We start from the raw sequence: 22,604 nt of genomic DNA on the forward strand, positions 1-22,604 counted from the left end.
GCGCCGGCTTTCTGGTGTAATGACGTAGGGTGATGTCATGAGCGCGGCTGTATATAGTGGGCCTGAAGCTGTCGTCGTCTGCAGCTTTCGAGTGCATTGCCCGCAATGTCGTACGCCTCTGTTGCTGCTCACAATGCGCCCCCGTCCTCTGAACAGGTGCACCACAGACTGACTCCTCCATGGGCCTCTCCTGACCTCAGTTCCCAGCCACACGCCGACCCCGCCCTCCTCACCACAGAACCTCCTTCCGCGAGCAACATCGCCGACGACGCTGCAAAGGTCAACATTGTCTCTCCAGACTTCCGTGCTCACCCTGCCACTGTCACCTCTGTTGGAAACATAGCGTCCGACTCCCCGCCAGAGCATCCCTCGCCTGGCGCCCCTCGCAGCCCAAAGGGCAATGCCAGGAAGTACCTGCGCGATGCAGAGCAGGAGGGCTCCTACCTCTGGAATCTCACAAAGCACTACCTCTTCCGCCCTAGTGTTGCTGGTGGCGTCCTCGGCCTGTGTCCGTCTTTGCCTTTGCCCCTCTCTATGTCACTCACATGTTCCTTCTCAGTGAATGTCGGCCTCATAAGTACCGCAGGTTACGCATACTATACTAAGCCCCACCTCCATCGTGATTCGCGCGCGCTCGCATCGACTGCAGCCGCCGCCCTCCTCCTTCTCTCTGCCGAGTCGTATGCTGCTGAAAAATACAGCCAAACTCCCGCAGGTCAGGCCGAGGAGCGCAAAGTCAAGAAAGAGGGCGTCGCTCTTTATCGTAATGCCAGAGAGCACTTGCTTCGTCCCGGTGTCCTTGGTGGTCTCGTTGGTCTTGGTATGTACTTACAGATCCCCTCGTCGCCCAGCAGGTGCTCACGTAATTACGCAGTCAACGCCAGTATCCTTGGTACCCTTGGATACTTCGCATACACCGAGTGGGACCGTCCCCGCTGGGACAGACGTATTGTCTCTGCAATATCTGCCGGTCTCCTCACGCTATGGTCTGGAGAGGGGTGCGTCGATTGCTAATGTAGCACCTCTCATCATTAACCTAATACTGTTCAGATATCTGGCAGAACGTTACCGTGAGACCCGTCGTTGACGACCTTGGATGACCGACGCCGAATTAGGCACTCGAGGACGTAGCGCATGATGCGGTCTGTACATCACCCCACCCCTCCTTTCATGTTGCATACCTGTATATTTGGTAAAGGCTTTTAGTGCCGTCAACTCGTGTTCATACATGAAATGGACTATATAGTGATCAAAAGTAGCACATCTCATAGGTTCAAGGGATGGTGCAGATGAGAGTCGCGAGTACCTGGGCCCAATTTTTGGTACACGGCTAGCGAATGCGAGACTTTGCGTTAGGCAAGCGCCCAGCATCGCACCGATATGGTATTCATGCGCGCCTGATCATGGGAAGACCCGAAACTCAAAATTTCTGGCCCATCAAGCAGAGTCCTCAAGCCACTTGAGACGATCAGGTCCCTCAGTTCCTTCTGCAGGCTTACTTTCTTTTTGGCTACCGCAAACCTCCTGCGTCCTAGGATTATTCGACATGTCTCGATTTTTCAGACAAGCTGGCGACAGCGATAGCGATACAGAGTCCTCTGAGGAGGAGCTCATGTCCAGCGACGAGGAGGGCGCTGCCGCTGCGCCCAAGGCCCCCGCCGCCAAACCTGCCATGTCGCGCTTCTTGCGCACTGGAGGGAGTGACTCGTCCGACTCCGATTCGGACAGCGAGGAGGAGAGCGATGACGAGAGCGAGATGAGCGGAGACGACGACGAAAAGGACGGTGCGAAGAAGCGCTCGCGCTTCCTGCGCACTGAGAGTGACGATGAAGACAGCGACGAGGACGTCAAGCGGGTTGTCAAGAGTGCGCGCGACAAACGCCTCGACGAGATGGAGGCATGCGGGAAGACGATGGACAATGCGCTCAAAATTAACGACTGGGTTGCGATCTCGAATGGTGCGCCTCTCACTGCACGCTGCGGGCTGCGGCCGCGAGTCTGACACGGTACAGAGTTCGACAAACTCGTCCGGATGGTGCAGCGGCAACAAAATGTCGCCGAGCCCGTCCCGCCATTCTACATTCGCACCCTCGTTAATCTCGAAGGATCACTGAACACTGCGGTGTCCAAGGAGAAGGAGGCGAAGAAAAAGATGAACGCGAGCAATGCGCGAGCGCTGAACGGAATGAAGCAGAAAGTCAAGAAAGTCACTAAGGAGTACGAGACCGATGTCAAGCGCTTCCAGACGGTTTGTCCTCCTCCACACAGCTATGTGCGCTAACTGACCGGTTTGATAATGTCAGGATCCGGAGGCATTTGAGAAGGAGTATCAAGCTGTTTTTACTCCCGAGGTCGTTGCCCCATCAAAGCTCAAGAAGGCTAAGAAAGCGGCTGGCGACAGCGACGATGAGGATGCCGACGATGCGTTCACGACGGTCGGAAAGGGCGGGAAGGCTATGCAATTCACCGCAGATGGTATTTTTAAAAACCTCCAGCTTGTGCAGGAAGCGCGTGGAAAGAAGGTATGCTGCCCAAGAGATGCGTTACCGATGATGTTTCTAACGGACTGCCCCAGAACACCGATAGGCAAGAACAAATTCGTATCCTTGAAAAGCTCCTTGAAGTCGCTGTTACTGCATATCAGCGCATTCGAGTATTACTTACACTGGTATCCGCCCGATTCGATTATAATTCGTCTGTATCGACGCATATGCCTATTGAACTCTGGACTTCAGCACAGCGTGAGGTAGATCAACTTATCGCGATCATTATACAGGAGCCTGGCTACTCTATCCAAGAGCTGACAGAGGACTACGACGAGCTCGAGGAGCGATCTCCAGATACGGAGAAGGATGGGGTTGTCAGGATCCGTGGCAGCATTATCAGCTTTGTGGATCGTCTTGATGACGAGTTCACAAAGAGTTTACAGAATATCGACCCTCACGGCACTGAGTATGTCGACCGATTAAAGGACGAGAAAGGGCTGTACTGCACCATCTGTCGCTCTCAGGCTCTGTATGAAAAAAACAAACAAGAAGAGCCTCTTGGTCGAGTGATCATGCGGCGATTGGAGCACATATATTCGAAGGTACGTCCTTTCCATTCTCGTCATTGAGCTCGAGCTAAATATGAAACATAGCCAGATGCTGTTGTCCATGCACTCGAGTCTGCTGTCGCTGTATCGGACATCAAACCTTCGATCGTCTTGTCTGCGGAAGGAGAAACATCGTCCCTCATCCACTCACTCTGCGTTCACTTGTATAAGTCTAACAACTCATTCCTGCGCACGCGAGCCATGCTCAGCCACATTTACCACTACGCCCTCCACAACGACTTCCACACCGCGCGCGATATGCTTCTCATGTCGCACCTCCAAGAATCTATCTACTCCGCCGACGTCGCCACACAAATACTATACAATCGTACTGTCGTGCAAATGGGTCTTAGCGCATTCCGTTGCGGCTTGATCAAAGAGTCACAGGCAACATTGCAGGATATTTTTGCCACTCAACGCGTGAAGGAGCTCCTCGCGCAGGGTGTTCACCAACAGCGCTACCAAGTGCTGACACCTGAGCAAGAGAAGGCAGAGCGTCAACGGCAACTACCCTTCCATATGCACATTAATACCGAGCTCCTGGAGGCCGCGTTCCTTGTCTCAAGCATGCTCGTCGAAATTCCTCTCCTTGCGAGCATCGAGACCGAGGAACAGAAACGGAAAACGATCTCGAAATCGTTCCGGCGCCTCTTAGACTTCGCGGACCGTCAAATATTCACTGGCCCACCGGAGAGCACGAGAGACCACATCATGCAGGCCAGCAAGGCGCTACAAAATGGTGAGTGGGAGAAGTGCCGGGATTTGGTCCAAAGTATCAAGATCTGGAGTCTGATGCCCGAGTGCAACTCCGTCAAAGAGATGTTGGCGAAGTAAGCTCTGAAAATGTGCTTTCACAGTTGCGTAACTGACATACCTCTAAGACGGATACAAGAGGAAGGTTTGCGGACGTACCTCTTCACGTATGCTCCTCACTATAGCACCTTGTCACTGTCATTGCTTTCAAAGAGCTTCGCGCTGCCGCTACGCACAGTTACCTCCATTGTCTCGAAGATGATTTGGAACGAAGAGCTGCCGGCATCATTAGATCAGGCAGCTGGAGTGGTGGTCTTCAACCGGATCGAGCTATCGCGCACGCAGCAGCTGGCACAGCTCTTGGCTGATAAGGTCAACAGCATGGTGGAGCAGAATGAGAAGGCGCTAGATGTCAAGCTGGGTCCTGCCGGGTCATTCCACGACAGAGCCGACGGTGGCAAAGGCGAGAAACGAGGCGAACAAACACAAGAGCGTAAGCGCGGAGGAGAGAGGAATAGAGGAATTCGTGGTAGGGACTATCTCCCTCACAAGTGTCTACAATTTTGCTAACGCAGTCTATTTCCAGGCGGTGCGCGCGGTGGGCGAGGCGCACGTTTCGCGCAGGGTCTCGGAAATCAGATGGCAGGGACGCAGAGAAGTCGATGAAACTGTTGTGCAACTATGATTTACATACGCTTTCCTATTATATGCTTTCATGTGTTTATTCTAGTGACAAGTGTATGCTGAGATGTTTTATGATCACCTTGATCACGCTCGAATGATACAGTACCGGATGCCAATTTACGCGTCCTTTTGCCCGATGATGAACTGCTTACTCACTATCCTCCTCTGAGCCCTCCTCATCTTCATTTTCTTCGCTGGATTCCGGTGCTGCGGCCCAATCGGATACGTCAAGTTTCTCATTTCGGGTATTTTCTGCACCCATTCTGAGTATATCTATGTGTTTGGAAAGGATGATAATAAGGCTTACCACCAGCACTAACTTCATAGCCGCATTGTGTTACACATCTTGTTAACTCAGCCTTCTCCCCGACCTTCGTGCCTTTTCCTAGGATACACCCGTCAAGCTTCGCTCTGAGGAACGGATAATGACATCAGCGCCCGCCACGAAATATAATCTGAGAACTGACCCATCAGCAATGACACAGTGGTCATGTACAACACATCCAGTGATTCTGACCATCTTCCCGATTACACAGTGTTTTCCGATGATGGATTTCTTGATGCTCGTGCGCTCTTCCACCTTAGTCGAATGTCCGATCATTGAATCAGATGAGATTTGAGCTTTGTGATCAATTAGTGAGCGGCTCTCTGGATCTGTCGGCAACGAATACACTGTCTGAGAGAGGAACTATGACATGTGCGATAAGCATCAGTACATTGAAGATCATTATCACCGCCAAAACTTACATGTCGATTGAGTTCCAAGTAACCGTGGAGATTGTTGGCTCGGGCAGCATACTCCGTGTTCGCTCGGAGCACAACTAAACCAACTCGGAGACTATCAAGGGCTTCGTCGTCATCTTCTCCATCTATGAGCAATGGATTTACGGATCGTGAATGTTCTTCATTTTGACCATCAGACGGGGGACTGCGTAGAAAATCCTCCTCCGTATCATGGTGTCCAGGTGACTTAGAATGAAGGGTAGAATGCCGTAGGGCAATGCCTTGCGTGAGGGTATTTGTGGAAGGGCTTAGAACTGAGAGGGCGGATTACTATGCAAGATAGAAAGACATTATTTAGATTCGTACCTCGGCCATATTTTTCTTGCTTGCTACGCTGATATTGAGGTTTACAAAGCCAGGGTACAAACTCCTCGCGCAACGAGTCGAAACGGCTTTTTTGCTGCAATGCATCCAGGACTTGTCGCCTGAATACATAGACGTGAGAGTCGTGCAGAGTAGCAGATAATCGTGCCCGAGGGTAGCTACAGAATATAATAACCTCAGTCGATTGAAGTGTGAGGGATGAGTATCGGGCTCACCGGGTAAGCAGGCTCATCCTCAGTTCCATTTCTTCCCCATTTCGATCTATATCATCCGGAGTCTCAATATGCAGCAGGGTCCCCGTACGCTCATCCCACACGATAGGAATAGGCGTAGGTAGGGCACCCCACTCGTCTGTGCTGCTGCTCTTGTCTGGGCGACGGCCCTCGAAAAAACACGCGGTAGCAATCGCGCCATCATAAGTAGATTCCGTTCTAAATTTGTTGAGAACTTGCGTGAGCGAGAATGAAGGCGCCGGAACAAAGTCGCAAGGAAGTAGGACGAAATCGCGCTGAATTCGATGAGCGTAATGTCTCAGGATTGTGCAAGTTCCAACGCTGAGACCTTGAGACTCGTCATATGTCTGAAGATCTATCCGCAATGTCGGAAACGCGGAGGAAGCGTCGGACTGGATGTAATTAGAGAGAGCCGACCGATGTGGGGCGGGACAGATGAGAAGAATGTCTGAGAACAGTATAAGGGGTAGTAAATGACGTCTCGGAGTAAGGCGTGCCTCTAATGCCAGACTGTTCTATCCAGATGAGAGGATATTCTAGCATGGGCTTGTTCGCGATGGGCAGCAGCGCCTTCGGGCTGGGCTCGTCGCCATAATTACCGGTCAAGGGCAGTAATCTACGACTAGAGTCAGCAATCTGAAGACTCGATGGCGAGACACTTGCTCATTTCCGAATCCTGCAAGGACGACTGCGAGAAACTCTGGAGGGATGAGCTTGGTGGATGATTCGTCAAAGTCCATGGCCAAGTTTGCAAAGGACGAGTCATCGTTGAGTACTGCAGTTATCACAGCCCGATCTAAAGATACTATGTGCCTATCTAAAAGCTAAATTATGCGCGTTAGAGCTTATGATCTCGTGCTAACCGAGCCTGGACAACTACAATACATGTACCAACTCAGGGCGACTCCCCCTTCGCATTCAGTTGTCCGACCTGGCGATTGCTGCTCGAGACCCTTTCCATGCATGCTGGCATACCTCCCCGTGCTGCTCGTTCTCACCGTGTTGGTTCTTGCTCGCCGCTCATCCAGCAGGGCTTCTATAGTACTTGCCTCCGCTTCCTGAGCTGCTTCCCTCATGCTTCAGCCCTCTGTTCATCAGCTGTATCGACGCCTAGAGACCGTCGGTAAAGGTGCATACGGCTCTGTCCACAAGGGTATTCATATTCCTACTGGTAATGTCGTTGCTCTGAAGATCATCAATCTCGACACGGAAGATGACGATGTAGGCGACATTCAGCGCGAGGTCGCTCTTCTGACCCAACTACGCGACGCGCCGAACGTCACTCAGTATTATGGATGCTATCTTGACGGCCCTCGAGTGTGGATTGTCATGGAATATGCCCAAGGTGGTAGTGTCCGGACCCTCATGAAGGCATGCAAAGATGGTGTCGTCGAGGAGAAGTACGTCTCTGTCATCACACGGGAGGTGCTCATGGGGTTGAGCTACCTCCACAAGTCTTCTATCATACACCGCGATCTCAAAGCTGCTAACATTCTTATCACGGCTGCCGGCAAAGTCATGATTTGCGATTTCGGCGTCTCTGCTCTTCTTGTAACGGCGTCCAGCAAGCGTAACACACTTGTTGGTACACCGCATTGGATGGCCCCGGAGGTCGCACACGCTTCTGCGTATGATACAAAGGCAGACATCTGGAGTTTGGGTATCATGATATACGAGATGATTAAAGGAAGCGCACCGAATTCACATGTTGTGGACCAGGTTAAACTCATCCAGATGATTCCGAGGATGAAACCCCCTCGTCTCATTGAAGGAGAGGGAAGTAAAGAATTGCGAGAATTCGTCTCGCATTGTCTGCGAGAAGCCCCAAGCGACGTACGGCAATATATTTTTCTCATTCCGTCTGCTTATTGTTGATCACCGGTTGTAGCGTTTGAGCGCCGATGATTTGACAAGAACTAAATGGATCAAATCGGTTTCCAAAGTCCCGGTGACAACCTTAAAGGACCTTATTCTACGGTATGATGCCTGGACCAAGGGTGGTGGTACAAGAGCTAGCATGGCCGATCCGCTTCCGTGGGAGGAAGAGGAAGAGAGGGAGTAGGTCTAAGCTGTTTGGCTTTTATTTCAGCAACTAACATTTTGCAAGCTCTCAACCTGCAGCAGACACTGAGGATGAGCATCCATGGGAATTTGACACTGTTCGAGTTCGCCCGTCTCTGGGAGTCGGTCATCTGGATGCCGAATCTAGCGGTCTTGAGAATCCGGATGATGACCCATCGTCATCTCATCCGACCGTCCGGCCAATCCTTCCTTCTAAAGTCCCTGCAACTTTGCGCGCCCTCTTCGAAGAAGAAGGCGCCGCTCCGGATCCCTTTAGAATTCCTGGTTTCGATGCCTCTCAGACCGATTTACAGTTGCCGTCATTTCCTGGACTGTACTCTGTGCCCAGTTCCCCGACCCGCGGTCGCAGTGCGTTTAAAGCCTCAGGTTCAGCAGACGCTGAGGGGGAGATTCCAGAGACAGCGAAGCAATCGGATTTTGTCTTTCCCCCTCGAACTTCTACACCTCGTTCCAAATCGAAATTATCTACACAGACATCAGAAAGCAGAGAGGATGACCTGGAGCGACTACCACCCCTAGGTCCAGGAATCCCCTCAGGAAGACCCCCTCAGCTAGGCAACAGTTCGCCTCGCAATGCTACACCTGCTACTACTAGATCGACGCCCAATTATCGAGAGGTGCGCACGACTCGTGGCCTGGCCGATATTGAGATACCCACGCGGCTACGAGACGGGTTGGACATGGCTGTCGATATGTCAACCCCGCCGATTATATTGTCTTCGTCTTCTCCTGAGCGACCTGTCGCTGTCTCTCGCTCAACTATTACTCGAAAGCGTTCTCAAAGTAGTGCGACTGGCGGGACATCGTCGCCTTCCTACTTCACTCGTCGAGACGTTACTCCTCCATCGTCCTCAGGCTTCCGATTCCCCGCTATATCCAATCCATTCGTAGATGAAAAGCTAGGGACTCCACCCCCCTTACCGACGCCAGATCTGCTATTCAGGCGCAATCGCATCTCACCTACGCGCGCAAGCGTCTCTTCGATCTCTTCGACATCATCCGGAACACACCAAATGACTCAATCGCTCGATGCATCTCCTTTGCCCCGACGAATGCCTTCCCCTGCAGCACTACCCTCTCCAATTGGTCGTGCTCTGTCTGCGGCTGCGGCAGAGTCAGGTGCGCAAGATAGCAGTACGTCTATTTCAGTTGGTAACAATCTCGTACGAAAGCCGAGTCTGAACCGTTTGGCATCCGTCGCTGTAATGGAAAATGTACACAAGGCTCCCGTACCTCCCACAAAGCCATGGATGAGAAACCGCGAAGGACGAGGCGGCAGTGAAGGTTCATCTTTCCGTGCGCCTCTGCCCGTATTGAAGAATGGTTTGAAGGTAATCATCTGATACTCATGATGACGCGGATACCACTGAACTTGCATGATAGATGCCCCCACAAGTTCTAGATCATAGAACTGGGCCATCGGAGCTGCCTCCATCACCATCAGTGTCACTTCCTCCCCGGATATTGCCTTCCCCGATTCCTTCAGGTTTTCTCCCTTCAGATACAGGCTCAAATGGTGCTCGTAATATGCCTCATACAAACTCTGCAGCATCATCGTCCACAACATCGCTCAGTTCGCTATCCTCACAAATGAATAACTCTTTTAGCGATGGGCGTGTGGGCACCAGTGACTCTTCCGCCTTTTATTCTCAGTCACACTCACGATCAATTTCGCATGGGCGGTCTCAATCTTTTCCTACCCCTCCATCTGAAATGACTGGTCCCTCGATTAGGCCTCTTGACTTCAGTGCCATCATGGAATCGCATGAAGCTACTCATGTGGAGCTTGCACGGACAGTAGACGAACTCTCACAGTGGCTCACTGTTGTTGACATTGGACTTAGGCATATGCTGGATAGAGCCACCCAAGAGACAATCGAAGAAGAGCAGGAACAGGATGTTCCAACTGATACCGATGATGAGACGTCTCCCACTTCACGACAGGTTGAGCTTCCCACAATAGCGCCGGTCGCTACTTGATAGTTTTTCCTAGATTCTAGTACACAGGAGTTCGGACATCCATGCAATCTCTGTATCCTAGCAATATTCTATAGCAATATTTTACTCCAAATCAACACTTCATTTAATTCCTGCCATGCGAATTCACTCTATATGAAGCCGTGCTCAGTGAGATATTCAGTGATGATGCGGACGGCATCCGTGACGTCGCATTGATCAGTTCTAATATGAACCTCTGGCTTCTCTGGGGGCTCATAAGGCGCTGAAATGCCTGTGAAGTCTGAAATTGACAAGGTCAGTTTATAACATAATGGGAATGACGCGCAATATAAAAGTACCTTTGATCTCTCCCGCTCGAGCTTTCTTGTATAGCCCTTTAGGATCACGCCGTTCCACGACCTCGAGGGGAGCATCGACAAAAACTTCGACGAAACTAAGCCCCGCTTTCTCATGCAAGTCACGCGCCAACGCCCGATCCGAGCGGTAAGGCGAAATGAATGCGGTTACGACAATGCAGCATGCGTCTGCGAAAAGCTTCGACACCTGCAATTGAAAGCGGGAATGTCATGGGCCCCATGCACATAGGTGGTGATGCAGCTGACCTCCCCAATTCGGCGAATATTCTCGTTCCTGGACTTCTCGTCGAAACCAAGATCCTTGTTGAGGCCGAAGCGGACATTGTCGCCATCCAATCGATAGCAAAATTTTTGCAAGTGCAAAAGATGCTGCTCCAGTGCACAGGCGATCGTGGACTAGTACATATGATGCACTCAATAAATCGTCACCGAACGTAGATAGAAGGCATGATTCCGCACTTTACCACTGGCACTGAGTCCAGTCAGCCAAATGGTGACGCCTTTCTGCTTGAGCGATGCGGCACGCTGAGACCCAGTCACGGAGCCTGGATTGAAGGTGAACACATCAGCAATGGAAATTCATTTGATGTAGTGTACATACCTTCGTGGAACACAATGTTAGTGGCCATTGGACCGCGTTCAAACAAGATTGAAGAATATCAGCGAGACTGATCTAACGGAAGGTGTGCCTGCTATCATCGCGGGACAACATGCGCTTTTATTCCGGAGTTACAAAAGATCGGCTTGGTTTGAGGACATGGTTGCGCCATGATGAGTAGACTCGATTAAGTGCTCTCGTATACGCACACGTGATGGCTCCGGGATTACGCGCAAAAGTAAATGCAGACTTAGTGGCAATGGTTCTAGACCGGTATAATGCACTCCCAACCCACAGCTACCGTAATAAAGACTTAGGCAAGACAAGGTAAGCGCCGCAATACCGTGAATAAGTACTGTAAGTGCAAGTGATCATAAGGTATATGCGACAACAAAGCGAAAGCAATGGACCGAAAGCAGACTCAGCCAAACTGTGATAACTCGCCCTTCACTGATTTAATCGACCACATACCCAAAGTACGACTCTTCTGATTGCTTCCGTCACCTCATCCGTGCTCAATGGCTGGTCCACAGGCGGACAGTGCATAAAAAGTACGGGCGTGCCCTTTGTTGGCGAGCCTCGGTCCTTGAACTTTTCTTGTCGGTTACTTATCCGCTTGGCTTCAGCCAGCGAGCAATAGAAAATGAAATCGCAGATGTAATGGCCAGCATCCATCGACGAATAAATGTGCTGAGGATGGGTTGAACGGTGAAGCGCAGGGAAGCAGCCACAGCAGGCAGAAACGGACATACCTCAATGCCCGTTTCCTTCATATGGTTAATCAGCTTCGCAACGTCTATCTCGGTCTGCATCTCTTCGGCAAAGCTCTCATATCCCTTCCCAAAACCGCGATTGGGTGGAATCTCCACGCCGTCATTTCCCCCTTCACCACCAGTCGGACCGTGCCCCGAAGGTGGCACCAAACTCAAAAATTGTTCCATTATCTCTACCTCAGCTTCAGGATCTCGAGGATGCTCTTTTGGTAGATGCACGACAGGTGCATATTGGCCATCCGCATCCTTCATTCGGAAGCCATTCTTATGTGCCAGTTTCTCCATACGCAACGGCCCGCGCCCTGCGACACCGACGTGGAACATGAAGTCGTATCCGTTGACCGGTGGTGGGGGAAGGACCATAGCAGGATCTTTCGGTTCGGGGAGAACGGGAGGACGTGCATGGAGACCGGGAGTGACGGCCAGAACAGACTGATACGAGACTGGGATTTCTATGGCAGTAATGTGTATAGGCTGCGGGCGAGGCGCCATTTCTTCCATCTCGTCGGTCACGATCGCATGGTCATCAATCACAATAGGATCAGGATTTGTATAGAGGACAGTGTTGTGCAAGGGTTTGACCGCAAGCCACGATGGATTTTCGTTGAATTTATGGAAGGGCTGCGTCGATGTAGGATCGCGTTTGTGTGAGCGCCTGCAGGTACGATGAGAAGCGAAGGACTTACGCCGAATCCTGTGATGAGTACGCGGATTGCTTTAGGGTCGACAGTGTCCGCGTCCTGGGGAGAGAAAGAATTCATTCTGGCCACGATGCGACGGTGAGCACTGAGCAGAGAGTCGCCGCGAAGGTGGAAACAGCAGGGCCTCGGAGGAAGGGCGACTGGGATGATCTGTCACGACGTTACACAACGTCACGTATAACGGTCTTTGAATATGTACTGAGATGCCCTCTCGGGTCTCAATTACTTACTTATGTACATACTCTGCCGGCCACGCTTCGGATTTTCAAAGCGCAAGGCTGAACGTACAATTCGGCAAGCACTATCGATGTTCGCTTTGTCGTGCGATCACTTCAGAGACATATTCTGATTGCGGCTCATGTAATATTATCTCCTCAACCATTTTCCCCAAGACGCGCGATATCAGGTCGCCACATGCAGGAGGTCAAGCTCAAGTATTACTGCTCCGTCGAATAATTCTGACAATGCCTGCAAGGCTGCGTTGCCAATAGCCAGTCTCCTGAGTGATTCGGCCCCGTCGGGTGTCATAAGGCAGCCAAAGGGTGCACGGGAACTGACTTTTGCCAGATATGTTCGATTTTCGTGTACAAATTCTCATTAGCCTCCAAGAAGCGGTGCAAGGAACAGGATAGGCAGTTTATCCTGCCTTAAGGCGGCCTCACAGGAACCAAGCGATAACGCCACTGCCGCGGCCTTATCTTTTTCTGTGTGCCGCCCAGCGTCCTGTACTTAAATCTGAGCCTCTCGTGGACGATTCTGCACTCATTCCTTCCTTCAGAGATGACGGTGCCCTCACGAAGTACTGACACAGTCGATCCGACCGCTTTGCGCGTTCTGATCACCGGCTATGGCGTACGTCCTCCATCTTGTAACTTACCTCAGGATTGATTGTAATTACCTTATTTCTCACACAGCCCTTCGCTGGGTTCCCCATCAATCCGTCCTGGCTTGCCGTAAAGCCTCTTCACAACACTATAACACAAACCCTGGGTGATACCCCTCGCGACATCCACATTACGTCTCTCGAGATTGCCACATCTTATGAGACTGTCCTCACCGCTACTCCCAGTTTCCATGCGCGTCCTCCTGTCGTCTCGCAGCCGAAGGACACTGCCTTCGCCGTCCTCCCGCCCCCCAGCGATGGCTATGATCTCGTCATCCACGTCGGTGTTGCTGGTCGAAGTGGCCATATCCGCATGGAGCAACTTGGTCGCAAGTATGGGTACGACAAAGAAGACGCCTTCGGCCAATATGCTCCTGTTGTCGTAACTGAGGGTGATAAGCCCGTACGCGGTTTCGGAACGGACTATAAAGAATTCCCTGAAGAACTTTACACTCATGTAAATTGCACAAAGCTCGTCGACCATCTTCAGGGGACTGGTTTCAAAGTAAGTGCGCCATGATCGGCCCATCGCATTTCATTTTCGGTCGTTTGACCAATTGCAGTACGTCGTGCCATCATTGAATGCTGGCCTTTATCTCTGCGAGTTCATCAATTATTGTTCACTTGCCGAGTCAAAGCGCACCGCCGCACGCGGAGAGAAGTATTCGAAGGTGCTGTTCATACATGTTCCACCCGTGGGCGCACCATACACGACAGAAGAAGTAACGGAGATTTTGCGCAGCACTATCTCATGGATTTGTAGCCAGTAAACCTCAGATTCTCATGATGTAATTATACTTGCAAACCGAATTTGATGTAAAGGCTTTCGTGCGGAATTTAAGTTAGCGTACGCCTCCGATTTTTACGTCGTCATGGTATGAAGCATCTCTAGCAGACGAGCTATTGTTGAATAGTTTAATATGTTGCTTGCGTTGGTGGTAAAGATGAGAGCCGTCATGTGTATCAATTTCTGTCTGTCTCGATCGCGTCGCGATCACACCTTGCACACGTGATCGACGCGTCGAAGACTTGCCGAGTGACTGAGCCTCTACATTCCTTCTACAATATATCACACAATCTCCTTATTTCTCTAGCATGAGCCAAAACTTAGAAATTGGTGAGTTTCTCTCCCACAATTCCATTAACTAGAGATAATACGCATTGCGACGGCAGTGACTTGGTAATACACGCGATCTTTATCTATCATTAGCGAATTGACCATTTTGCAGTCCAGTCTGTTCTCGCAAGATCCCCGAAAAACATATCAACAGTCACCTTGACAATGATTGCAGAGAACCCGATATGTCACCTACTGCGTCGAAGATAAGGCCTAACTCGTCAATGCGCACGATGCAGTCCTCGATCACCTCACTCTTCACGCCATCTGGCAAGTCTACTCGGTTGGACCCCTATATCTCTACGCAATCCCCCGTGACCCCTTCAGCAAGAGTGTCCAATACAAGGAAAAGAAGTGACCTGAGTGACTCATGCTTTGCGTTCGAAGGCCCCTCGAAACGGAGCAAGCCAGCTCTATCTGAACGCCTCCAATCAGCCGCACCTCTTGCGGACAGGCTCCGTCCAACCACTTTGAGACAATTTGTCGGACAACCACATCTTACCGGCCCTGGATCTCTGCTCATGCATCTATTAGATACTAGAGCTACGGGTAGCCTCATATTTTGGGGACCACCTGGGTATGTTCAAGTTGTCTGGGTCGTGGCCTCTACCCACTCTGAATTTTGGTCTATTATATAAATCTAGATGTGGGAAGACTACACTTGCGAGGTTGATGGCAAAACGCACCGGTGCCATCTTCAAAGAGTTGAGTGCCACTGATGCTGGCATCTCCGACGTTCGGGCCGTCGTCGAGGAGGCCAAGAGTGTACTTGCGCTCACCGGGAAGTGAGTCGTTATCATCATTTCTACGTCGAAGTTAAACCGCGCGCGATGTAGGCGGACGATATTGTTTCTCGACGAGGTGCATCGGTTCAATAAAGCGCAACAGGTTGGTCCAATGGGTTACATCCGTGTTTGCAGGTATTAATGCCAACAGGATATATTTCTTCCGTTTCTGGAACAAGGCCATCTGCAGGTGTCTTGCTTTTCTTCTTCCGTTCGCTGGCTTCGGTTCACCTGGCCACAAGTTGATAGGCGCAACTACAGAAAATCCATCATTCAAACTGACTGGAGCTTTGGTTAGTCGATGTCGGCAAGTCTATATATTCATGTCATGGAAGTTTTCTGATTTAATACAACTCAGCAGAGTCTTCGTCTTGGAGCGACTGACAGACGACGACATCACTCACATAATTACGCAAGCAGTTGAACGCGTTTCCCCACAAGGGCCGACTTTCACAGCTGAAAATTCTGAGGATGATACTCACGACATACCCAGCTCGCAGCCCGAGACGGAGGATGTGGTCCCTCATCCATCTTCTTTTTCATCAACGTCCACAGTGACCCCATCGTTCCCTACCTACCCCCAACTCACCCCTAAAATTGTTTCGTCTATTGCTTCTCTCTCCACTGGCGACGCGCGCACTGCATTGTCACTTCTCGAGCTCGTGCTCTTGTCTCCCATTGACGCCGACCCAGACAGGCTTCTCTCATCTCTTCGGCAATCGGTGTCTACGTCATATGATCGTACAGGGGACAGCCACTATGATATGATCTCTGCATTGCACAAAAGCGTCCGTGGTAGCCAGGGCAGTGCGGCACTGTATTGGCTCGCACGCATGCTATCCGCTGGCGAAGATCCTATGTATATTGCGCGCCGGATGGTGGTATGCGCAAGTGAGGATATTGGCCTTGCAGATAATCATGCCCTCCCGTTGGTGCGTGATGTAGTGATGGTTCTTTCGACGCTTCTGTTAATTCACGCTCGCAGGCAATGGCAACCCTGCAGGCATGTCAAATAATTGGCATGCCGGAGTGCCGCATCAACCTCGCCCACCTTGTCTCATACCTTGCAGAAGCTCCGAAGTCAACCCGTGCTTATGAGGGTTACAAACGAGCTGAGGAAGCTGCGAAGTTGGATGCAACAATACCAGTCCCACTTCCCGTCCGGAATGCACCCACGAAGCTTTTGAAAGAGCTAGGCTATGCACGAGGCTACTGTTACAACCCCGACTATGCGTATGTATCTAATCATGTTGGAATCGTTCGGATGCTGATCGTACCTTTCTTCTTCCTTGACCAGGCATCCCGTCACAAATGAGTATCTTCCAATCCAATTCAGGGACGCTGCTTTCTTGAAGCCAGCTGGTGATATCTCAGACAAGGTTTGGGATGAGGATGCCCTCCGACTATGGGAGCTGGAGGAGAATGAAGGTAGGCCCTGGAAGGGTAGGTTGATTGAGAGGGGCACATCACAATGATAGATTCCAATCTATTGCTATGATGCATTGGGTTCAAAACTTCACCCTCTGCCTGATTATGTTATCATGTTGCCACTTCACACCACATCTTGCATACAATCACTACATTATGTTACATAATCTGCAATTCTCAATGATAATGAAGGATTGCCTTTAGAACATTACTTCCACATGTTGCCTCTACATTGTGCAGCCCCACATTGGCAAGGAACATAAACAGCATCATTATAAATACGAGACTGATTATACACTAAATCAGGATCCAACACATAAGGTAGGACAAAGAAGACACATACCTCTTCATCCTGGTCATCTACTTCATCATCTCCTGTTCCAAAATATGAAAAACATAGTTCCTCTCCAGCTGCAATATCTCGGAGGGAAAAAATGGTGAGCAAAGGCTTGTCAAGATTTGCTTCATTGATGTAGCATGGTACAATGTCGCAGTTTGGATCACAGCTATGGTTCTGACTCAGGTGGTCAGCCAGCATAGTGTCTCAGGCTCATCTGCATCACATACCAAGTATCTTGTGAACTTTCATGTAAATGAGTTTGTGTCAATATATGTTAATGCTACCAATTGCAGACTCACATTTCCAGCATGGTAGGCATCAATGCTGAACTTGTTCTCCCAGTCAGTATCACCCTGTCTGAGATGCCAAAAGTCAAGGTCAAAGAGGTATGTCCTTCCAAACTTGTTGTAGATACTGTAGAGAGAGAGAAAGGGAGGGAGAGTTGAATGAAAGGTCAAAAATAGTACCACCACTCAGCCTGGTCAACTAACCTGCCCCTCTCTTCAGCTTCAGCCTCTGTTAGATACTCGCCTGCATATATACCGATGAACGAGTCCTTGGGGATTTTCTTATCTCCAGCAAAGATACCTGAAAATGTCGTGAGACTCATTACAACTTGGATGAAATATCTTGCTTAGACATACCCCATCCTTTGTCTCTTGTCTTCCGGATCTCTATCGCGATTTTTCTGCCATGCTGCACAACCTGCAACAAGGTTAGTATTAACAAACGTGTTTCAAGTGCCGCGAACTTACCCGGTTGATGCACGAGTCGCCACAGCCACAGAATTTGTTGCATTCGAGAATTGGATATTCATGACTGCGCAACTTTCGCCTTCCGTTGTACATAAATCCACCTTGATCCCAGTATTCACGTTGGCGAAGGATACACGAACATGCTGTTGACGTCGGATCGCAAGTCCCCACACATTGACATCCTTGTAAATTCTTCGTATCTGGTTCAGGTACACCTTCACCGTGCCACATCTTGTTTGAATAGTGAAATTCAAAAGGCGGGGTAAGCTCGTCATCGACGTCGTTGATGATGAGAATTTCGGGTGCAGTAGGTTCGTCGTCAGCGGTATTCTCCGCGATGGTTGCTTCAAAAATCGACACCTGCAAGTTTCCAGCACGCCTGGCTGCCGGAGTCAGGGCATTGATTCTATCTTGCAAGTCGTGGGGAATGTCTTGAGCCATGGGGTACCGGTCTTTGATTTCTCTTGCCATAGCTATGTGGCTTTCCCAGGTGACTAGCTCGAAGCCGGCCTTAGCAGCAACCTCACCCATCCAACTAGCGTTTCCGGATCGGTCTTGGTTGACAACAATGCGTGGCTCCGGTAAAATGGGGTCCACCTCATCCACTAAGCTGGCAGGACCAATGGAGGAACTTGTTGAGCTCGTGGAACGTCGAGATCGTTGAGGACATGCGGACGCAGTTGAATCTCGTGGAGTGCGCGGCCGCAGTTGTCGCCCGATTTTGATTTCGGGCACCATGTAAGTCTGTCCATCAGACAACTGCACAAGCTCACATTAGCGAAGCATTAACATAGATCACAAGCGTACATGCTTACCTCGGCATCTGTCTTAAGAATTGACATAATCTCTTGCTCTTCATCCTCTTCTTGTGATGGACATGTGGACGCATCTGGAGAGAGCTGGGTATCAATGGGTAACTCTACGCGAGCTCGCTCAGTGGTGAGGGGGGACTGCCGTTGGAGTTGACGAATCGGAGAAGATACTCTTGGACCTTTTGGGATTTCCTGATCCTTCTGAGTGTTGAGGCACACCACCGACTTCGTGGTCGGCGGCAGAAGCTCTTCAGCGAACGTAATACCAGCCAATGATGATCGATTTTCAGCGACCAGAGTCGACAAAATATTCTTTTCCGCAATGTCTTCGCGGAAGACATCCATGCTAATACTCTGTCGACCAGACTTGAGATTGCGCATATTGTTAAGATCAATGGTTGTCTTGTATGTCCGCGAATGAACTGGCGTCGCGTCTAGAACAGGTAGTCTCCGTGCCTTCTTACTTGTAGGCATACGTGTAAAGTCAACATAAGGAAGCGGCGACTTCTCGGCGGATTTTTGCAGATTACTTGCAGATTCTGACAATTATGTCAGTACCGCATATATATGTACGTCATTGGCCAGCCTACCAGTAATTGCATGAGCTTTCACTGGGGTCTGCATTGGGCCAACCACTTCTCGTGTGCTAAGATGCGCCGTTATGAGACTTGGCGATGCATGAGGCACAGAGGCAATACTAGGACCCGGAACTGGCCTGTCTACATCTCTTTCCAACGTAAGATCGATAAGTTCATGAACGCCGGTAGGTGTTCTATTTCTCTTGGCGTCGTTATACACCGAGTTCAAGAGATCGGCGAGACCACCATCGGTCGTCCGAGTCTGTGATCGAAAAACACTGACTATTGAGCCGGTAGTATCGGATCCGCGTTCGACCTAGAGAAATAGATGAAATAAGTCCTGATATGGAGAAGAAGATGCCATTCACCTGCAGCTCTTGTTTAACCTGGATGGGCGACCTAGAAATTCCACCCAACATCTCTATGGACTCGGCGTTTACGAAGGTATCATCTTTCTGTTCACCGGTGATATCCTGCTGAGGTGGAGGTGATGTCGATGCTACTGCAGCCTCCCTATCAACGATGTTGCCCGCAAGGTATGTTGGCGCCTCTTCAGAAGAATGGTCAATATCCATAGGCACAGTCGATGAAGGACGAGGGAAATCGATGACAGCTTCAATAGGATCATTTGCCTCATCGTCTTCACTTTTGGCCGAGGCTTTAAAAAACGCGACAGGTGACACCGCAGAACCGTTTCTATTAGAATAGTTTTGTGATGTAAGGGGAGGGAAGGTGTGGTTAAATTGGACTTTTCCAACAGCATCACCAGGAGATGAAGACGATGCGATGGTCGAATCTAACAGGCTTGAAGAAAGAACGTTACTCTTCGAGGGAACACTTTGGAGGGGTATTTTATAAAGGCCTTCAAAGAATCCAGTAGGACCACTGTAGAGAGTAGCACGCCGTCGAGGTGTCCTCGTGAAACGTGAAGTGGGCGAATGGTTTATAGGCACAGTCGCGCCACATAGGGAACTGCTCTCGTCGATGAGGTCCCGATCTGGAGTATGATCATGCGTATCCACATAACGGTCTCCCATCGCACAATCATCCACTATCTGGTCACTATTCTTGGACAGCTCAGTCGCTTGCGACAAGGGAGACACAAGGGTATCAATGTGATTTGTAATCCGATCTCCGTCTCCAGGATGTCTGGAAACGACAGGATCTGGAATAAGCGAATCTGGGCTCTTTATCTTCAATTGAGAGCCGATTGATGAAATCAATTCCACCATTTCGGCCTTCGCCTGTGCTGTGTCACCGCTGAGCTCTGTTGCACCATGGGTGTCAGTGTATCACGGTGAAGTGCGGTACTGTCATAACTTACCAGGCATCTCAGGTGTGCAGCGCTGACGCTCATGTTCAATATCACAATCTGCTACGCGGCTAGACTCAGGAATAGAATACTCCTTGTCTATATCAAGCTCCTGCATGTGATCTTTCAGGGTCGGTGGTGGGGAAGGAACGGGGGGGAGCCGGGGAAGGCTGGTTGATATATGCTGTACCGGGCTCCTAGCCCGGCGAGTCGAGTCCGTAGTAACTTGAATATCATCAGGAACACTTTCAAACTCATCTTGCAGGGTATGATCCGGTCGCGACTCACGTCCCCCGAGAACAATAGAACCGGATTGAACAAGTTGTGAAGCCGGAAGTGGTAGAAACATGTCCGCAGATGAAGGAATAACGTTCTCATCGACGCCGTCATCGTCATCAATAAGTATTGAGCCATCCGCGTCATATCTCAGCACAAGCGCAGGCGGCTTTGCCATGCGTTTTGGAGGCGATTCTTCGTCACTATCCGAAATAGTGATCACGTCAACGGGGTTTCTGCGTTTACCACTTCGACTACCCTTCGCTTAGAAAATTGAAACCATCAGTACCAAAGCTTCAACTTATTGCATAGAACACACAGGATTCGCCACTCGACAACAGCTTAATAGAGTGATTTAAGATTTGTGACTTCCGCCGCGCCGTGCCTGCGAAAGGAACATTGATGCGAAGCCCAAACTGAAGAAAAATATTCAACCCAAATACCTTGCGGCTTCGATGTATTATTGAAGACTGGACCAACCGCCTTTGAAAGCTTGATTTTTTTCCTAACCCTCTCTGGAGAAACACCTGAAAGACCTGTGATCAGTCAGAAATTACTGGTAGCTCAATAGTAGAATACATGCCCTGCACAGGTACAGTGTTTGGATCCCGCTGACCAGCCTTTCCGCCTTCAGCCGCCTTCCCCAATTTCGCGAGACGGGACGGCTGAGATCCATGCTCTTCTTCCCAGATCCTCAGCAAAGACGAGATGTCGTTTGGCATATCTTCAGAGGAGGAACTAGTCGATGGAAGAAATCGCTTCTTATTCTGAAGATGCTCAAGTGGTTTCAGCATCTGCTCTGAGGTGGACGCGATAGGGGAAGATGTCGAATGACCAACAACCGGTCTCGATGGTTGGCTGGAGGGTATACCCACCCTGGACGAGGCAATGGAGGAAACTTGTTCAGCACTACTGGTTGTCGTCATCGTGGTCCGTTGGGGACGGCCGCGGGAAGCGGTCAGGAAGGGATGTGTTGACGGAACTGCAAGGATATCTACATTCGCATTATCCAGACCAGCTGCACGACGGGCGTTTCGTGCGGTAGGATGGTCAGTAGAGCTTTGAGTATTAGCGATACCTATGGACGGGATCCCAGGAACGGAGGATGCCGTCTGATTAGCCTGAGACAACGTACGAAGCTGTGGACGTGGAAACACTCCGAGATCTCGAGAGGGGCTGGGCTGTGTGTGTTGGACAGACTTCAAGGACGTCGAAGAAGATGTGGTAGGCCTGTATACTCTCTTCCAAGTCGGAAGTCGCTTTTTTGCAACCTGTTTCCGTGGAATATGATTGTCAGACGTCAAAGACGGGGCTACCAGATCAGGGGTATCTACACCGTTGTTGATAGACCGGGTCACTCCCTGGTTCTTATTCGGGAGATATATGAATACGAACCGTCTTGTCCCTCCTCGTTCCTATTCAACACACTCGTAGCCTTTGCCCTTTTCGTCAATGCAGCTCTGCTATTATAATTATCGTTGCTTGGAGATCCAGAGTGCCTGCGCTTCCGGGTCGTCAGCGGCGGTGTGGGTTCAATCTCATCTCGGACATCTTCAGAGCTCATGGCAAGCTCATCTTCCGAAGTACTAGTAGAAGGTGGAGGATTTGCGTCTATGGGAGCAGGGTGCAGGATTGTACGTCAAGACGAAAGCCTGGACAGTGGCATTTGCGAAAGCCGAGCGCGTACCGGGCAAGATAGTCCAACTTGGACCTAAAGAATCATAGTCTCTCGTACCGCTCGCCATCACAGCATTCTGACCGAGCAAATGGAAGCTCAGACTAATATCTCTTATAAAATATATTGACGTACCTACACATTTGCCTGCACGTAACGCAAAGTCACATAGTAGATACTGTACGGCACGCTGAGAGCGGCATCCGCGAATTTGCGATCATGTGATCTTACGCACTGCATCAAGCTTGAGCGCTCCCAAGAGTCCTTGGCAAGGAACCCAAATCCCCAGCCGAAGCTTTGAAA

At 50.3% G+C, this 22,604-nt stretch overlaps 9 protein-coding genes across 9 annotated transcripts; 5 read left to right on the forward strand and 4 right to left on the reverse strand.

The window, feature by feature from the left end:
* Positions 1-105: 105 nt before the first annotated feature.
* FIBRA_02422 (uncharacterized protein) lies at positions 106-1,087 on the forward strand (the record flags this gene model as incomplete). The annotated part of the gene is made up of 4 exons (XM_012324285.1): positions 106-508; positions 560-820; positions 875-998; positions 1,051-1,087. The coding sequence occupies 4 exons, from the start codon at positions 106-108 to the stop codon at positions 1,085-1,087; spliced, it is 825 nt and encodes a 274-aa protein (XP_012179675.1).
* A 459-nt stretch (positions 1,088-1,546) lies between these two features.
* On the forward strand, positions 1,547-4,513 carry FIBRA_02423 (uncharacterized protein; the record flags this gene model as incomplete). The annotated part of the gene is made up of 7 exons (XM_012324286.1): positions 1,547-1,958; positions 2,013-2,248; positions 2,304-2,522; positions 2,576-3,088; positions 3,140-3,924; positions 3,976-4,376; positions 4,434-4,513. 7 exons carry the CDS (start codon positions 1,547-1,549, stop codon positions 4,511-4,513), a joined length of 2,646 nt encoding a protein of 881 aa, XP_012179676.1.
* Positions 4,514-4,679: 166 nt separating this feature from the next.
* On the reverse strand, positions 4,680-6,611 carry FIBRA_02424 (uncharacterized protein; the record flags this gene model as incomplete). The annotated part of the gene is made up of 8 exons (XM_012324287.1): positions 4,680-4,783; positions 4,839-4,942; positions 4,999-5,219; positions 5,279-5,568; positions 5,621-5,796; positions 5,854-6,263; positions 6,328-6,487; positions 6,529-6,611. 8 exons carry the CDS (start codon positions 6,609-6,611, stop codon positions 4,680-4,682), a joined length of 1,548 nt encoding a protein of 515 aa, XP_012179677.1.
* A 334-nt stretch (positions 6,612-6,945) lies between these two features.
* On the forward strand, positions 6,946-9,933 carry FIBRA_02425 (uncharacterized protein; the record flags this gene model as incomplete). Its single annotated transcript, XM_012324288.1, has 4 exons — positions 6,946-7,704; positions 7,760-7,929; positions 7,979-9,284; positions 9,337-9,933. 4 exons carry the CDS (start codon positions 6,946-6,948, stop codon positions 9,931-9,933), a joined length of 2,832 nt encoding a protein of 943 aa, XP_012179678.1.
* Positions 9,934-10,061: 128 nt separating this feature from the next.
* On the reverse strand, positions 10,062-10,897 carry FIBRA_02426 (uncharacterized protein; the record flags this gene model as incomplete). Its single annotated transcript, XM_012324289.1, has 5 exons — positions 10,062-10,192; positions 10,251-10,455; positions 10,515-10,664; positions 10,728-10,813; positions 10,870-10,897. The coding sequence occupies 5 exons, from the start codon at positions 10,895-10,897 to the stop codon at positions 10,062-10,064; spliced, it is 600 nt and encodes a 199-aa protein (XP_012179679.1).
* Positions 10,898-11,474: 577 nt separating this feature from the next.
* Positions 11,475-12,400, reverse strand: FIBRA_02427 (uncharacterized protein; the record flags this gene model as incomplete). Its single annotated transcript, XM_012324290.1, has 2 exons — positions 11,475-12,260; positions 12,326-12,400. The coding sequence occupies 2 exons, from the start codon at positions 12,398-12,400 to the stop codon at positions 11,475-11,477; spliced, it is 861 nt and encodes a 286-aa protein (XP_012179680.1).
* A 720-nt stretch (positions 12,401-13,120) lies between these two features.
* FIBRA_02428 (uncharacterized protein) lies at positions 13,121-13,993 on the forward strand (the record flags this gene model as incomplete). Its single annotated transcript, XM_012324291.1, has 3 exons — positions 13,121-13,192; positions 13,255-13,728; positions 13,787-13,993. 3 exons carry the CDS (start codon positions 13,121-13,123, stop codon positions 13,991-13,993), a joined length of 753 nt encoding a protein of 250 aa, XP_012179681.1.
* Positions 13,994-14,525: 532 nt separating this feature from the next.
* On the forward strand, positions 14,526-16,600 carry FIBRA_02429 (uncharacterized protein; the record flags this gene model as incomplete). The annotated part of the gene is made up of 5 exons (XM_012324292.1): positions 14,526-14,917; positions 14,985-15,125; positions 15,487-16,057; positions 16,111-16,358; positions 16,423-16,600. 5 exons carry the CDS (start codon positions 14,526-14,528, stop codon positions 16,598-16,600), a joined length of 1,530 nt encoding a protein of 509 aa, XP_012179682.1.
* Positions 16,601-16,761: 161 nt separating this feature from the next.
* Positions 16,762-22,190, reverse strand: FIBRA_02430 (uncharacterized protein; the record flags this gene model as incomplete). Its single annotated transcript, XM_012324293.1, has 15 exons — positions 16,762-16,839; positions 16,897-17,067; positions 17,121-17,135; positions 17,193-17,307; positions 17,385-17,481; positions 17,538-17,598; positions 17,649-18,407; positions 18,464-18,999; positions 19,051-19,354; positions 19,407-20,305; positions 20,363-20,890; positions 20,946-21,011; positions 21,070-21,162; positions 21,243-21,956; positions 22,022-22,190. 15 exons carry the CDS (start codon positions 22,188-22,190, stop codon positions 16,762-16,764), a joined length of 4,605 nt encoding a protein of 1,534 aa, XP_012179683.1.
* Between the last annotated feature and the right edge of the window lie 414 nt (positions 22,191-22,604).

Source organism: Fibroporia radiculosa (genome assembly GCF_000313525.1).
Source record: "Fibroporia radiculosa TFFH 294 genomic supercontigs, scaffold1256, whole genome shotgun sequence".
NCBI classification, from domain to species: Eukaryota; Fungi; Basidiomycota; class Agaricomycetes; order Polyporales; family Fibroporiaceae; genus Fibroporia; species Fibroporia radiculosa.